The sequence below is a fragment of the Canis lupus genome, chromosome 9 (genome assembly GCF_048164855.1).
Source record: "Canis lupus baileyi chromosome 9, mCanLup2.hap1, whole genome shotgun sequence".
NCBI classification, from domain to species: domain Eukaryota; kingdom Metazoa; phylum Chordata; class Mammalia; order Carnivora; family Canidae; genus Canis; species Canis lupus.
Window position 1 is genome coordinate 34,289,430 of NC_132846.1, and position 18,676 is coordinate 34,308,105.

Sequence of the window (18,676 nt, forward strand, 5' to 3'; positions counted from 1 at the left end):
GAGCCTTAGCTCTTAATCACAATGGTATATGGTCACTGCATGCTGGTAACATTAGGGGAGGAGTTGGATCTCACATATTCTCACTTGGGCTCAGAGGTGACTTCTTGAGCTAATCTATTTCTGACATCACAATAAGGCACTCTTAATAGAATGCCTGCATCTTTTTGCATTTAGAATTACAGAATTTTAGTAATTATAGAGACCTAACAAGGAAATTGAGTTGAGTAGTTTGTCCATGCACAGACTATTTCACATTAAGTTCATTATAACATGTATTAAATTCATCTTAGATATTGACCCTTTTCTCATATAAAGTCAATCTTAAATATACTTTTATTTTCGGCCTACAAAATGACAACTGTATAATCATTTTTCGTCTGAACTTTATTAGTAAAAATACCCTATTGGTATTCAATCATCAAGTTTGCATTTACACAGTTTCTCTGATATACTTTTATCATTAATTAGCAACTACTCATAGCTGGAAAAAGATATAGAGAAACATATGACATGCACTTCAAATTTGATTCTTTCAAAATGAAAGTGCTGTGTTTGGGCACACTTTAACCTTCTCAATTTTGACTTTACTAATTTGCTCACTACAGTAAAAGAAAACACACCAAAATATAATTGAGTGATGAAATTGAGTAATTTTTATTTGGAATCCTTACATGTTTTCTGTAATGACCATTTCATCCTCCCTTTGTCCTAAAGACAAAGCTTTGGTGGTTGAATGGGGTGAAGAAACCCTCCAGAGTAGGAGAGGAGAGAAACCTAGTACAGGGGGTGTTGGAGCTCAAGTGGAGTGAAAAGGGCGTCACATGGGAGAGGGAGTGTGTGTATAAATTTTTAAAATGTGTGTGTGTGTGTGTGTGTGTGTAAATACACACATAAAACCCCTTAGCACTGTCTACTGAGAGGGAGTAGAGACAGTGACATCTTGGTCATGATAAGCACATCTCACGCACAAATGATGACTTTTAAATACCAATTCCTACTAAATGGTAGAGAAATCACTGATTCTGGGGCTGGGGCGAGGCAAGGCAAGACAAGGTGAGTTTCGGAATCCTGTGTGCCTAAAAGGAAGTACTTTAAAAAAAACGATGACAACGTATCAAGAGGGCAAAGGAGCCAATGTGAAGGGGTTTGTGCTGGCTAATGTGGCACAATTTGAGAGATTCAATAAATAACAGATTATAATTCAAAATTAGTAACAGATTATAATCCATGACTAGCAAATCATTAATTCATACTGATATCAATAAATAGAAAATTTGATTAACAGGATATATAATGGCTTCAACTACTTCCCCCCAAAAAATACTCACAAAGAAAAAAACAGTAACTTTACAGTGGAGAAGCCTGATGGTAAGCAAATGATCAAAATGGACATCATCAGAAATGGGGCAAAATGAAATTGTGCACTAACAGAATGCAATGAGAACACAGAACTGCATCTGTTAATATCCCTACTAAAGAAGCACAGTTAGAATCTAATCATAAGGAAACAGGTAAATCCAAATTTAAGGACAGTTTATAAAACAACCAGGCTATCCACTTACAAAAGTCGAGGGTAGCAGAAGTCAAGCAAAGACTGATGAACTGTTCCACAGTGGAAGAAACAAGAGATATTGCAACCTAAGGAAACATGTGATTTTGAACTGTATCTTTATACAACATTATTGGGACAATGAATGAAAATTGGATAGGTCTAAGGGAGTAATATGTGTTAATTTCTAATTTTGGTGGTTGTATTATGGTTATATGGGAAAATTCTTTCTTTTTGGAAATACAAAAGTACTGGAGGGTAATAGGGCATCATGACAGCAACTTACTCTCAAAGCGGAAAAATTTTATTTGTACAGTATTTACAACCTTTCTGTAAGTTTGAGATGGTTTCAAAATTTTTTCCTTAAAAAGCAGAATGCAGAAAACTAATCAATAGATTATTCTTAAAGAGCTGATAAAGTAATTCGAGCTAGAACTCCAAAAACATAATTTTAATTAGGATGAACTTTGTCCAATTCCTGTGTCCACTGTGCACATACAGGTTCTTCAAAACTACCTTAGTTTTATGCCATTAATTGGTCCAGAAATTCTTCATATGACTTTCAGAATCTTCTTTAAACTCACATACACACACAATCACACATTCTTCCTACTGGTTACGATAGTGATATGTTCAAAGATGCTGTTCAGTAGAGAGAAACTGAGTTCTATTTTTAAAATCAAACAAAAATGCAGGTATTACTATAAAAATAGCCTCCCCCCTTGTGGCAAAAAATGAAAGTACATTTTACTGGAGCATCCTAATATAGAGGCACTTAGTATTACTCCTTATAAAGTATTTTCACAGAATTTCAAGTGAATCCTCTAAATAGCACAAAGTATTTGCAAAAAAATATACTTAGAGGTAGTTTCACAGGTCTCTTTAAGGTCAGCACTGTCCAGGTTCTGTTTAGACAATATTCTCTATAGCAAAAAGCTGCAGATTTGAGAGAATTGCCACAACAAAATACCAGAGTTCAAAGGAACTAAATTTACCCACAGTATAAAAAATTAAAATGATAGGTAAAAAGGGATGGTCTCACTTAAAGGCATCTGCCTATTTAAGATTACAGGGGCATCAAGAAGGCTTTCTACCTCTTAAAAGTTTAATCTAGAAAATCTGAAAGTCCACCATTGGAGATTAATTCCTTGGAGTTGGTTCCATCCAATCTTCAGACTTAGAGTATTAGTATAAAGATACACTGGAAGGGATAAGACATTTTCCTTCATTTAAGATTGCTAATTGTGAAAATAAAATCGGAGCTATAAATAAATGAAACTTAATTTACTCATTGCAGAATCCTAGCCCTATTCTTAACTCTCCACACTTCTTTCTATTAAGTCACCAGTCACTGATAATTCTATGTTTTACTGACCTTCCCGTGATTATAAAGTAATTTAAGTGGTTTTTCAAAGTAAACTTAATTCCAGTTTCAGACTTTTAAATTAAAAGTGGCTCAGTTGGATACTGTTTCTTCAACATAGTAATATAAATATTAGTATCTTGGCTAAAATGAATTATTGACAATTTTAATACATGTTGCACAGTACATATTAATATAGAAAAATACATGTTATCAGCAGCATAATGTTGACCATGTTCTAATCCATTCCACCTGCTCAAATATTAGTGCAAATAATTATATATTTGTAATGCATCACTGCTGTCTAGCACAAATCTATGCCTTCTGAATAAATGACTTTCCTCTGAGGTTGTTTGCTGTTTGGAGTATGATGTGATATATTCATATTTAAATTGGCTTTGTATGGTGAGGCAGACTGCAACCATCTAAAACACTTAGAAAATGAACAAGTATGGTTAATTACTTTTCCCTCCCCCTAGAGGTCCTACTTATCACAAGAACTGAAGTTTACTGTTACCACCCAAATAACAGTGTTAAAGTATACAGGGCTGAGTTTAAAAATACCAAACTTGTTAAGCCCAGAGTTATCAGCCTAACTGCTCCAAATCACCAATTAAAATTCTTACAATCTAATGTGTCATGTTTCTCCCCTAAATTTGGAAAGAGAGAGGATTGATCCTTGTTAAGAATAAAAGTTAGGAGTTAAGGCAATTCTTAAAAGATTAAACATGTTATTTTTGATTACATGAAGATGACTACCCATTGCTATTCACTGAGTACCTTTTCCCTGTATTTTCACTCTAGCATTCATTTAAAAACTACCAACTGCATTGAATAGTTAACACAATTGACAAACTTATGACATTAAAATAGTCTGTTTTTGAAGGTAGAAATACTGATTTCCTCCTATTTTCCAAGGTACAGTTGTCATTTATTCCTGTTATAAAATATCATACAAAATACCTGGACTCTTTCTTCTGTAAAGATTATTAAGCAGACATAGTACTATAATTATGTAAAATAATACTCACTAAAGAGAACTTTTTAATAGAAAGATTTCTATTGAATACAAACTTAATATTAAATTAAAATTTCATGACCACTTATAAAATTTTAAAAACTAAATTTAAAAAGTATGATCACACATTGGAGACATTAAAAAAATCCAACAGTAAATTAGATACTGACCCTGTGTATCAACTTCATAGCCTAAACATTATAGTGAGAACCAGACATTGGATGAGAAGAGAATTAGATTAAGCAAAATTAGTGAGCCTATCAAAATAAAGGACCTATTTAAATGTTAAACAAGAAGAGTGTATGGAACATAAAGAATGAGTGAGAAAGGCTTAGGTTTCAATCTGAGCCTTTTATTAGCTATAGACCCTGAGTAGGTCTACTTAACGTTTTTGTGGCTTAGATGTTTCATCTGTCAAATTGAGATAATAGTACCCAACTTCCAAGACTGCTTTGGAATCTAATAAGATCATGTATACAAATGGTCAGCACAGTGCATGGGACTTGAGGAGATAAATGTAGCTCTGTTTTTATTATGCATTACAAGTTAAAAATTGCTGTTTTTACTTTATGTAGGATTATTTACTCTAACAACATGGACTGTTTTTTTTCTCCAAAGTATACAATGTATTTCAGGACTGAATTTCTCAAGCAGAGGGAAGTACTACAGAAATTGAATATAATTAAACTAATTGGGATAAAAGCATAAAGTGCTTTCTATGTCAAATTGTCCAACAGAAATCAGGAGAATTCAGTTCACTTCTAGGAAACATCTCACATTTCTAAGTCAATGAGTAATAAATATATATGGGTAATATGCAGCCTACTTCTGTATTTTAAAAAAAAAATAAATTCCCAGATATAAGCTTTTTAGTCAATGACAAATTATGCACTGATGAAACTTGCTTAGCTGTTCAAGCATGCCTTGGGCACTACCCTTATAAACACGACCACTCAAAAGGTTTTGTGGCTCTTCAGAACCAAAATTTCTTTATCTGGATACTTGTAAATATTCTCCATCATAGATTTAAAAAAGGCATTTTAAGGAAGCAGTAAATTCTCTACTTTGAAACAATTTGATAATTAAATTATTTCACTATAAGGCTGATAGTCAGATAGTGAAATATTTAAAGTGAAAGAGGAAAGAAAATCATTTAAATATATCATAAGTTAACATACTTAGCAGCTTTTTTTAAAAAGGGGGAAAGTGCCAGGGACTTGCAACCATGGTGATGCTCAAAATGAGGCTAATACTTGTCTTGAAATAGTCAGATATCTACTATCTAAAGATCCATCCAAGAGCTAATAATTCTTCATAAGGACTATTCATCTACTCTGTCATAACTTATAGATGCTAGACTTCCTTCTGAAATTTGTGTTGTGTATTTCACTTTCTGTACCATTTTAGGCAAATATAATATACTCAAGTTGCAGAGAAAAATAACCTGCAGTGTTTTGGAGCATATTTTCAACTTCAAAACATTACCTAAATATTGCCTGTTAGCTCATGCAGAACTGCAGAATACTAATGATTCTCCTTATTCAAACATAGGCTAACGTTATTAATATACAAAGTTCCATTATTGCTGCTTAAAATTTTACCATGTGCACGTGAAAAACATCTTACTTATTGATCTCTTTTGGGTCATATATTGTGGGAAAAATTTTATAGTGGCCACAAATATAAAAAATGCTTTAAAAACTGGAATACAAAGAATGCAAGGAATGCATAAGGGTTTATACAACAAAAAGTTTCTTAGAGAAAGATAATCAGCTTAGGTTAAATTTCAAATCTTAGTTACAAAGTATTTTTCTGCTAAAAAAAGTGAGAAGACCTATGCTATAAAAATAAGGAACATCTTGAAAACTTAAATAGAAATAATTTATAAAATTAAGTACAGATATCCTAAAGATGTAAAAATGGAGTGAAATAAAAAAACAATTGCAGGGAATTTGTTTATTAAGCATTAATGTTAACACTTCTAAGTATTCACTTATGAGTTTTCTTTGTCACTGCCTGGTCATGGACATAATGGAAAATATTGCACAAAACTCAAGCATGGAAATAATAATTAACAAAATATCTAAGCAACATGTATATGCTTTACATTTTAAAAATTAATCCAAACAAAATAATTTGAAGCACTTCTCTGATTTGAAGTCTTAAAATGTTCTCATGTTTTATTTTTTTTTTTGTTTTTTGTTTTTGTTTTTTGTTTTTTTTTTTTACAAATTGACACTGTACAAAGAGTTCAAATGGCCAGTAAAACTACTGCTTTAAAATTGTTGGCTTTAAGTAACAGAGGTATAATTTGAATTCACATCAGAGCTTTCTAAAATGGCAATAGTACAAGCATATGACTTTCTCTAGTATCCAAAATCTGCTCTGGCTCTCCCTTGGCTAAGGAATAGAAAACCAGACAGCCTTCTAAAGCTGCCATGATTTCCTAAAATGCTTTGATAAAAGTTGGCATACTTCATTTCTCTTCCTGACCTTGATAACACTGGGCTAAACAGAAAATGAAGAAAATTCAGTCAATAGTAACTTGAACAGTAGCTAGCACTGGACCTGGAAGTTTTGGTAAAAATCGATGACCATTCAGAAATATAGTCTTAAAAGAAAAGTAGTTTGCCAAAATTAGGCAAAGCAGCATACATTAAAGGAAAAAAAATGCCAAGAATGAGCTGAACATTAAAGTTTATCTGTTCCTAGAAGATTATGAACAACACAAAGGAAGCTGAAACACTATACAGATAAGAATGAATTCTTGCAGACCAAGTTTATAGAAATTGTAGAGTAATAGCCTTTCTAAATTTCCACTTGATGTTTAAAATTTTATAAGTGATTTATTATGTCACCATATTAAGCCAATTCAATTAACTCCAATCAGTAAGAACTGCTTCAGAAACGCCTTGAAAAAGATGACAGAAACTATAGATTTGAAAAGCAACCAGTTTTTACAAAGCTCATCTCTAGACTTAGAATATATAACACTATCAATTCCTGATTCCCCTTAAAATAGACTACCTATGGTTAGCCATCCTATCTTATTCCAGTTTAGCATTAAGAAAGAAATCTTAAAAGACTGCATTGTTGCTAAACACTGTCAATATTTCTTATATTTACCATTTAGACTATACCTCACTTTACTTCCCTTGTAATATTAAAATAATGAATAAATATGGTCCTTTAAAGTCCTCCACCTTATCTTAAGTGAAATATAAAATAAGGTAGACTTATTAACTTCTTGCTAGCATTGGCTTAAAATCTGTTTACGAAATAAGAAATAGTAAACTTTTTTTTTACCCAGAAAGCAGATGTATTCTGATCCATTCCTATTATCTACATAAAACATCTCATCATTTTAGTTTAGTTTATAACATTTTTCTTGGAATATTACTACTGTACCTCAGGAAAAAAAATCTAATTAACCAACTACAGAAATTATGCTCAATTGTTAACCTTTTGAAAGAGGCAAAAGTTCTCTAGGAAAACCTAAAGTAACTTGACTAACAATTACCAAGTGCTGAAAAGGTCATTAAAAATTGGTAAATAATAAATGCAGTTTTGCTGTATTTTACCATTAATGCAAAATAGGATGGTGAAATTTCCCAATAGCATATGTAAAAGAATGTCAACTGGAACACTGATAACATCTCATTTGTCTTCTGACACCAACATTTTCCAGGATGAAAACAGTGACATGTAGTTTCACAGAATTTAAAATTTAGAATTTGAAATTTATATGTTCAAGAATGGAATTAAAATTCAACTTCAGGTGAAAAAGCAAAATATGGCTGGTAGTGTTCAAATTTCAAATGAAATCTCAAGGGTAAGTATGGCTGCTGTTTATCCAAACAGTCATTTTTCCATAAAATGTTGGCTTTGTCATAAGAAATCTCCTGTGCTTTCTATCAACCAAAGGCCTGCTGAAGTACAACATGTTTCCCTTATAAATTCAACCTCAGCTGAAATGTCGAGCAAGACGGGCAGATCTATAGTCAGCACGAAGTTGTACGAAGGAGTGAAGAATGTTCTTGTCCAGATTAGCAAGTTGTTCTCCTGAGCAGACTTGCTTTAAATTATCTGGAGCAACTACCAGAAGATTGCAAAGTGCATGCAGAGTATCAAAAAGCTGTAATACCAGTGGAATCTGAATTGAAATAAGAGAAGAAAAAAAAAAAAAAAACATTGAAATAAAACAATTTCTAGTTTTACAATTAGTTTATAAATTCTTCTCATTTATATACTCTTAGGACTGACTAATGTAGTAAACTTCAATACTAAAAATTATAAAAGCTCCTGAAAGTGTTAAAACTCAAATATTTCAGAGAGTATATAAACTTGGTATAATTTTTTTGAAAAGATACAGGTCAATTTTCTTCAATAGTAACAATCATTTATATTTTTGTGGATTAGAATTAGTTACCATTAATTTAGTACTCTTCTTAGATAATTTAAACCTTAAGGTAAACTGGTTTCAGAGACATGTATGCGAAAAAATATTTTCCTTATGTGTGATATAGACAGCATTAGCTATGAAAGTGAACAATGTCATTTGGACTGTGGAACTGAAATATGTCCTCATCTAAAATAAAGTACACAGCAAAAATGTGTTAAGACAGAAAATATGATTAGAACAAGGCTTTTTCAGTTAGGATATATTAGATCTGTCTCACTATGGTATCAACAAGTTGTAAACTTTTCTGTAGTGATTAAAGTCAGCATGTGTTTTTAATGGCCTGACTTATGATCTTGAGCCTATTTACAAATTTTATATTTGTGAATACATACCTTGAAGTCTTTGGCACACTTCCTATATTCAGCTACATCACAAATTGCTAACATGCCACCCATACAACTGTAGGAGTATTGTTGAAGATGCTCATAAGTAAGTCGATGAAAACGTACTCCAAGTTCCATCAAAACTGTATCCACATTCTTCCCATCCATGGAATTTTTAATCTTTTCCACTTGCTTTCTTACATAAGCACAGACTTTAACACAGGCCTGTAAAATGTTTTCTACACTTATTACATAGAAATGTGTATCAGCTTAGCTAAGGAGAAAATACATATAGTGTCTCATTAATTTCTAAGTATAAAAGAAAAAAAACTTAGAGCACAGTAAGATACACCAAAGAAAATGTTAATGAAAGTATTAAGCATAGCAGATATTCTTACTAGCATATTGAATCGTTTTACTTACATTAGTATATTGAATCAAAACATTGTTTTCATCCTCTGGCTTAAAATCTGTTTTCTTTTGTTCTGCAGCCAAGATATGTTTCATCTGTCCAATCATACAATTTAATGTCCTGGAGAATTGAGAACACCATATATTTGACCCACTTATTTTATATTTACTTTAATTTATATTATTTATACTAAATTGAAATTATTTCATTTCAGAGCACCATAAAACTATTTACTATTGGTAGACTTCAGATTTTAGAAAAAATAAATTCTAGGTCTTGCTAGCAATGAACTCTTGGTTTTATTAGCTTCCTGCTCTTGCCCAATACTTTAAGATAATCTTAAAGATCTTAGAAACTTGTCACTAACTTATTTCCTTAGCAACCATATATAGAGAATGGTTAGTATGAGGGGAAAACAGAGGGTTTAAGACAAATAGCCAACGTTTGGAAGAACTGGTAAGAATAGGAGAGTCACACATTCTAAGGACAAGCAGGAGGCTAAACAAGTGGTACTAAAGACTCAGTTGAGAAATGAGAACATGGGTTTATAGCAGTGTATTGATAATGCTCAAGTTACATGATATTATCCAACAGCAATCAGCTACCCAGTTACAGGAATAAAAGACAGCACTGGTCCAAAACTTTGGATCTGTAAGATAGTTAAGGATAATGGAAATAGTTTTTAGGGTAATTACAAGGGACTAATTTAAGAGATGGATCAAGCAACCTAAGTATAATAATGAATAAAGAAATGATAGTAGATTGGAAAAATTCCCACTGAGGTCAGAAAGCAGGTTATGGAGTTGGAAGAACAGGAGGTTATGAGCAATGAGTGGGATATTCAAGTTTGAGGTTTTTGCTACCAATGATAATGAGGGCTGCAGGATATGAGTGTAGGCAACTAAAATGAAGACGATCAAGAATATGAATGGGTCAAACACATGGTAGGGGAAATAACTTACGATTTAAGGTTAAAAGGAAAATTGTAAGCCAGATGCCCAAATCCTCAAAAAATGTAGGACACTAACATAAATGATTGAGAGACAATAGCAGTAAGAGAAGATGCTGTGAGTTTTAAAGACAAAGAGGTTCTTACATAACACCTATAGATGGATACTGGTCTGAAAATATCAGAAGGGATTACCTCTTGGCCCCATGGTACATGGGTAAAAAAATCAGAGGTTCATATTCATGAAACCACTACAGAATACTGTGCCTTCAATTAGTCAACAAGTGCAAAGCCTGAGACTAAGGCTTATACAGAAAGATGTTAAGAAGACTCCAAGGAAATACATCTTTCCTATACCTTTGAAAGCTTAATGTAATCAACCTCCCCATGTCCCAAATATAATTTTTCAGGTATTCTGAGGCAAAGTAAGAAGAAACAAATTAAGTTAATATGAGGCAGTTGGATTAGGAAAATAAATACTTCTTGAAGTGATGATTATAATATACGTAATAATCATAAACATTATATTAAATAAAGTTCTGTGTGTGTGTGTATGTATATATATATATATATATATATATATATATATATATATATATATATATAATCTCATATGGTTCTAACTAAAAAGAAAAGGGAGAGACCAGTTTTAGGATTATTCTAAGCATATAATTCAGTAAATTAATCTCAGTAATTAATTTTATAACATCCTTATTTTTCCTAGTTTTATTTTTCAATTTTATTTTTCTTTCCCTCATTATCATATGTTGTATGGTACTTCTTGATCTTACTAAGAGTATAATTTGGGAGGTGAGCTGAAAGTTTGATACTACTGATAATGTAAAAATTATTTATTTTCATTAAATACAGTGGATTCCAGGCTATCCTTATAACAGCACTGAAACTAACTTGCACTCAAATATGCTTTCCTAAATAGAAGAGAAAGAAACAGAATTATAGTAAGTAAAAAAGATATGCCCAAATCTAGTAGCATGGGCTTTGAATTTGAGTTCCAACTCTACCACCATTAACTGTATGATCTTGAGCAAATTCCTTAACTTCTTTAAGCCTCCATTTCCTCATGTGTAAAAGAAAGATAGCATTTCCTATCTAATAGAATAATACATGTGAAGGTCCTTGCACTGTGTCTGGCAGACAGCAAATGCTTGGTAAGTGGTAACTATCACCATCATCATCAATATATGCCCACTATGTCATCTCAAGAAAGGATAAAAGACCCATTGCTCTATGCTATTAACAGGTAATTAACTAGAGAAAAAGTAAACAAAATTTTTTGAATGCAGAGTTTGGATTCAATTAATGAAATTTACTTACAAAAAACTAGTGTATTTATTTAAACCATTTCAGATATAGGCCTGAAAATTCTAAATGAAAATAAAATCCTCTATGTTACATACCATTTTTAAGGAGTTTGGAGAGAGAGAGAGAGAGAGAGAGAGAAATAAAGAAGTGAAGGAGAAAGTGGTGGCTTACAAAAATGGTTTTCAATTGAAACCAGTTTAAAAGTATACCTAAACATACTGAAAACCATTTTCATGTTGCATTTATAATGGTGTTTTTACAATTTAAAAAATAGAAGAGAAGGGGGGGTGCTTGGCTGGCTCAGTCAGTAGACTACGTAACTCTTGGTCTCAAGAATTGTGAGTTCGAGCCTCATGTTGGGTGTGGATTTTATTTTTATTTTTTATTTTATTTTATTTTTTAAAAATTATTTATTTATTTTATGAGGGAGAGAGAGAGACAGAGGCAGAAACATAGGCAGAGGAAGAAGCAGGCTCCATGCAGGGAGCCTGACATGGGACTCGATCCCAGGACTCCAGGATCACGCCCTGGGTCGAAGGCAGGTGCTAAACCACTGAGCCACCTAGGGATCCCCTGGGTGTGGATTTTAAAATAAAATCTTTAAAGGGGTGCCTAGGTGGCTCTTCAGTTAAGCATCTGACTTTTGATTTCAGCTCAGGTCATGATCTTAGAATCATGATTGAGCCCTGCATCCAGCTCCCCACTGAATGTGGAATCTGAGATTCTCTCTCTTCCTCCATCTTCCTTTGACCTCTTCCCCCCACTCCTGCTTTCTTTCTAAAATACCTAAATAAATCTTTAAAAAAAAATCTTTAAAAAACAAATAAACATAAATATAAGAGAAAAGGTAAAACTGATAACTTGCCTATCAATGCCAGTATCCAATTTCATCTCCATTTGTTCAATTATTTCTTTTTTCTTCTGAAGGCATTCAGATAACTTAGGAGAAGAGCTATTCAATGTTTAAAGGGGGGAAAATCACATTAGTAGCCTTATAAGAGTTTTTCATGTGCACATGTGTATTGTTATACATTTATAAATACACATATTTTAATTTGCTTACAAATGAAGAAGCACGTAAGAAGTAATTACTATGCCCAATTCAATACTAGGAAATTATGTGGTGTTACTATGCCTAATAGTCACACTAGGAAAAATTAACCAGTTAAATGAGAAGGAAAAGGAAGATTTAGATTTGTTACTTTCATCTCAGAGACAATATTCCTTAAGAATATAAATATATGTGATTTTGAAATTTTGGGATTATTTGGTTTCCTTTTTAATTAAATATCTGGATTAACAGTAAAACAAAAACAAACAAACAAAAAACCCCATATGACATCACCAGAGTCTTTAGAATACATAGTAAATTACACTAATTAAAATTTGGAGAATAGCAGCCAATCCAGTTGTATTTAGGTTTCTTACATTAAAAAAAAAACAAAAACTGATAATCATATTTGCCTTCTGAATGCCATTTAAATGTCAAAAACACCTAAAATATTAAAAAATATGCAACTCTAAAGTTATGTGAACTCTTTGCTATGTGGCATTACAGCTCTTAAGTGTAATTCAGGGATCATAAGTCATCTTTATCTTGGAGACTGTTTCTGGACTAATTTCTTGGCATATCAATGTATACAATAAAATGTTTAAAATGTTATCTTTTATATATTTTTCCTCTTTTAAAAAATTTTTCCTCTTTAGTAATAGTACACATACAACTTTATAAGGCATGTTCATATATTCTCTACCTTACTTAATCCTCACATGCTTTAGAAGTTCACATAAATTGACAGGAAGATATAAACAAGCCTTATTGAATGCCTTATTAAAATCTGTCCTATTAATCTTATAAAATTTTTGTTGTGTATCTTTATATGTAAAGCAGTATACTATTCATTGAAATACCAACAAAAACCAATTTGACTAACCTTATTAGTGGCATAAGGTGATCATTAAACTGCTTGTCAAAAAGATGAAAAATAGTATTGGCCTGTTGTACAACGTCCAAAAAATAGAGATTTGCATTCCTAGAATCTGAAGAAGGAATTCCTAAAATTGGAAGGCATGTGTATATTAGAATCATACTTGAAGAATTTCACCTTGGCAATAGAAAAAAGAATGTGGTATCATGAATAAAGGTAACTGCTATTTTAATAAATCAACAATGATTTTTGTGGACAGAAGAGAAAATTAAGCTTAATAACTTAATAAAATTAATCCAAAGTTTCTACATATAAATTTTCACTATCTACTTAGTCTTCATTATTTGCTGAGATAAACCAAAAATAACTCAATAAATGAATCATCTTGGACTGTATCTTCTCCTTTTTCTCTGTTCCACATGAGCCATGCATATACTTCCACCATTTTTCTTATAACAAGGCCTCATTATCTCTTATAAGAGTTAAAGTAATTTTTTATTAGTTTTCTAGGTTCAAATAACTTTATCTTTTCTGCTATGTATTGTTGCCAGAGTAATGTACTTAAACTTACACATTTCACTCATCTTGCTCTCTATTATTTCCTCAAAAATATTCAAAGTCTCTCCACTGTTTACAAAATAAATTCTTGATTTTCAGCATGGTACTCATGCACTGCAACATGCTGACTCCTAAACAGAGAGCTGATCTCTCCAAATTTCAGTTTCCTCCTTTCTTAAAAGAGCAATAGATAAACTCTAAGCTCCACTCTAACTTTAGATATTTATGTCTCCAGCTAAAATTAAAAGGCATAATGGGCTAGGGAAAATACATATGAGAAAATAAAATTAATACCTAGAATTCTTTATAAGATGATGATTTTTTTTTCAAAGCCTTAAAAATGAAATGTGTTTCATTTTCCCATATGTTTTCCCATAACAAAATCACCAACTTTTAATTAAAGGCTTCAACACAAACTTTACAAGAGAAAAAAAATAAAGTCAATACACATGTGGAAAATACTAGTCCTTACTATTAATGAAAGAGATTAAAATTAAGGTAATATTTATATATGTTTTTAACCACTAAATTAAAGTTTTTAAAAGAATATTCAATGTTATGTAGAAGACTGGTGTAATCATACATGCCAGTAGCAGTGTAAATTAGTGCAAAAAAACCCTTTTGGAAAAATCTGTATGTATAGGAATTTTAAACTGGTAACACACTTTGTGTTGATTTTTTTTTTTTTTTCTAAGTAAACTCTACTCTCCAAATGGGGGCCCGAACTCACGACTCAGAAGAGTCACATGCTCTACCAACTGAGCCAGCTAAGTGCCCCTTTGATCTGCTAATTTCACCTCTGGGATTTCATACAAAGAAAATAATTCAAAATAAGGAAAAAACTTTAAGCTCTACAATGTTCACTGCAGCATTATTTATATTACTAAATTGCTGAAAATATCCAGTATGTTTAGTAACAGGGGATAGTTAAGTTTATTTATCTTTATAGTATGTATACATGATGAAATTTTATACTATCATTAGAAATAAGAGCAGTAAGTACTAATTGAATGCCTGCATGAAAGAAAATGTATGAATATAAGTTATAGGATATTTTTATCCTACCAGTAAATTTTCTAAGTCTTTCAAATTGTGAACATAGCTATTAAAATGAAGATGCTAGATTTCCATATGAGCTAAACAACAAATCCTTCATAACCCTATGAATTCAAATTCTTGTTACCTTTTTCCATTATCTTCTTTAATCTTCATCATATCCTTGAGGTATTATTATCCCAATACAAATTTCCACATTAAGTCATTTGCAAATGGCAAATGTTAAATACTTGATGTCAAGAGCTGCTGTAATTGGGGAGCCTGGCTGGCTCAGTCAGAAGAGCATGTAATTCCATCTTGGGGTCATGAGTTTGAGCCCCACACTGGGTACAGATTACTTAAGAAAATAAATAAACTTAAAAAAAAAGAGTCTACTGTAATTAAGTTTTAAAAAAGGGTACAAATGCTTATCTACAGGAGAGCAAATAAAAAAATGGGTAAGAATAAATCACAAGTTTACTGAATTATGGGTAATTCCGCTTCAGTGTTTAAAAACTTTATTAAATGACATGATATACATTCAAATAAACATTTTTTGAGCATCTGCTATGTGCTTTCTAAGTGTTAGGCAATAATGGTGATTAAGACAGATAAGATTCCTAGCCACAACAGCATGTATGCTGTTTCCTTAAAATACTTTCTCCAAATACTCAATTTACTCTTTCATTCCATTCAGCTGTCTGGCTCAACATCTCCTCAGAGAAGCATTCTCTGACCAACCTCTAAAAAAAAGTCCTCTGCTCCTGAATTCCCCATCCCACCTTCTCAACACTTCTCTTACTCAATTTTATTTTTCTTCATTGCATTTTAGTCATCTGCCCATCTTATCCTTAAGAAAACTCCATAAGTGAAAGAGTAGGCACTTAGAAGGTATGTGTTAATGAATGAATTCTGGTAAGCGAAGGAAGACATTAATAGATGAAAATTTCATTGTGATAAGTGCTATGAAAAATATTAATTCAGTGATGAAGTAATGGGTAACTAGGCTGGGAGTAGAGGGCTACCTTAGCTAGGGTGATCCACAAAAGCCTCTTTGAGAAGGTGACATCTAAGCTGAAATCAGAGATTAAAAAGTCATGCATGAAAAGAGCTGAAGGAAAAGGGTTTGGAGGATAGGGGGAAAGTCTGAGTGAGAAAAAAGAATGAAGGCCAGAGTGGCTGACAGCTGAGGTAGTGAGAGAAAGTGCAATATGAAAAGTGGATGAATACATAAGAAGAGGACAGATCAAAAGTCTTGCTTTTATAAAGTTTGTTATTGTTTTCCCCTAAAAGAAATAGGAAGTTCCTAATGGGTCTTAAATGGGAAATGATAATCAAACTGACTATATGTGGAGTCAGTAATGTGGAGAGGTGAGAGAGAATGTACACAGAAAGACCAGTTAGGAGTGGATAAAGATAATGGTATTTAAACTAGGGCGGCATTAGTAGAGCTTGAAAAAAGTAGAGGAGTATGAATTAGGTTTGGAAGTATACTGATAGGATTTGCTGATAGACTGGCTATCAGGTTTGATGAAAAGGAAGAATTACAGCAAATTCTATGTTTGGGGCCTGAGCAACCAGTACAGTAATACCTTTTATAGACATGGGGAAGAATGGGAGTGAAACAGGCTTAAATGGAAGATAAAGAGTTTCATAGGGATATGTTAAATTTGAGATACACACTGAACAGGCAGAAAGTTCAAGGAGGCAACTTGGAATGGGATTTAGGCAAGAAATCATTATTATCATATTAATACCAGTAAACCCAGAAGACCAAAAGCAAAAGAAAAATTTTCGTATGAATCCACTCCTTTCCAGGCTTATTTTGGAATATATTTTCCTTTCTAAACTTTACATTACTTAATTGCCTCAACCAGAACTGCTGTCACCTTCATTTCTGCTCTTTTGACATTTTATAATTTATAGCATTGTACTAAGTTCTGCCATACACTCAGTGAGTGATGTAGTTTACCCTGTCCTGCATAATGTAAGTAATATGAGAAGTGTGTCTTTGTGTAACTTTCTGCACTTGACAAACCCTTGCATTTAAGAAGTTCAAAAAGCATTATTCATTGCATTGAACTGAATCTGACATATAGAGTTTAATATATATAAAACATTATGTATATAGTTAATCAAGCACGGTCAAAGGAATTTAACACAAAGTATAACATAATATATACACTTACCAGCAAGTCCTGTTTCCAAAGCATAATCAATATGCTCAATACATAAAAATTCCACAAGAATGGTAAAAATTCTAAAGGCATTCCTTGGTAAATCAGAAGGATCTGAGAGCTTTAAAAAAAACAAATACATTACTCCTCAAATCTATCATTTAAAAAGAAAGGTTTTTTTTTGTTGTTGTTTGTTTGTTTGTTAAAGCAATCAACTTCTTACAAGATGTAGCCAGTATTCGGGTAGCAAAATAGTAATTTATGCCTCTTTCTCCCCACCCCCAATGCCTCTCTCACATACACAGACATATAGTTAGAATGCTCTTCATTTGTCTACAATTCTACTGGCTCAGACTAGCTCAAGATTTTTCTCACCTGGATTGCAATCCATTAGTGGATTGTGAAAAGAAGAGAAAGAAAGAGGGAAGAGAAGAGAGGATCAACAGGAAATAAAGTATAATGTACATATTTAAACCAAATATAGTATTATGAAATACATATAAAAACATCATACATGCATACACATAAATATTCATTGGACTATATAAAGTCTATTTCTTATAGATTGTGGTCAAAGAAGTTTCAGAGCTACCAACTATAACATGCACACTTTTATTTCAAGCATTTTTATGCTACACAGCTGATTTTTGTAGATTACTTTTTGTTAATATGTACACTCTCTCTGCAAGAATTACCTTCTTGAAATATGCTATGTAGCTTTAAGACTCAGGCCTAAAAAGTCCCCTTCTTTTTGAAACCTTTTCAAACAAATACTCTTCCTCAATTCTTTGACCAGACAGAGCTGGTTGCATCTTCTTTGGTCCCAGCAGGGTATACCTATTTTGCACTGATTGTTTATATGTCTACCTCATTTTCCCACACTATTCAAAAGTTATGTACAAGTCTTCTTTTTGTATTATCAATGCCTAACCAGACATCTGGTACAAAGTAAACACATATATCTTGGATCAGAGTGTGCTGAAATGAATTTCTATCTTGTAAATTTCCAGAGAAAAGGTCATGATATAGAGCTGGTTACTATGATTCAAACAACATAATGTTGACAGCTTAAGGTTCAATGACCTTTAGAAATATTTTAATATATTTCCAGCATTCAGAAAACTAGAGATAGTAATTTACCAAATATACCCATCACCCACCCAGATGTGTGGTATCTTAACATTTTTCCATATGTACTTTAGATTTTTTTTTTCTTTTAGGGGTGGGAGGGAGGAAGGAGAGTCCTACACATGAATAGGGTCCTTTAGGTGCTCTTCCCACATGGCAAACACTATCCTGAATTTATCACGTTTATGCATATCTCTAAACAATATAAGGTATTGTTTTACTTTTGAAAACTTTATATAGTGGTATTATACAGAATACATCTTTTCCCTATCTTGTTTTCTTCACTCAAAACTGTGTGTGTGTTTTTTTAAATGTTTGCAGAGGTTTTAATTTTAAATAATGAACATTTATGGAGATAAGGCAACACAAGAACGTACATCAAATTTGGTAAGTGTAGTGGGGTAGCTACAATTCAGTCATAAATCCAAAGGCATTTTCCCCAAATGGCATT

General features: G+C 32.3%; 1 protein-coding gene across 2 annotated transcripts in view; it reads right to left on the reverse strand.

Annotated features, from left to right (window-relative positions):
* Positions 1-1,831: 1,831 nt before the first annotated feature.
* EXOC5 (exocyst complex component 5) overlaps positions 1,832-18,676 on the reverse strand; it is a 58,791-nt gene continuing 41,946 nt past the window's right edge. Inside the window, exons 13-18 of one of the 2 annotated variants that reach the window (XM_072838695.1) lie at positions 17,110-17,218; positions 13,334-13,454; positions 12,265-12,351; positions 9,139-9,247; positions 8,725-8,940; positions 1,832-8,083 (exon numbers count right to left, since the gene is read on the reverse strand). In XM_072838695.1, coding sequence (XP_072694796.1) covers positions 7,895-8,083; positions 8,725-8,940; positions 9,139-9,247; positions 12,265-12,351; positions 13,334-13,454; positions 17,110-17,218 — 831 coding nt within the window. In that variant the 3' untranslated portion in view covers positions 1,832-7,894. Of the gene's footprint in view, positions 8,084-8,724; positions 8,990-9,138; positions 9,248-12,264; positions 12,352-13,333; positions 13,455-17,109; positions 17,219-18,676 lie in introns of those variants that run through there. The other variant, XM_072838696.1, reaches the window with a different exon arrangement.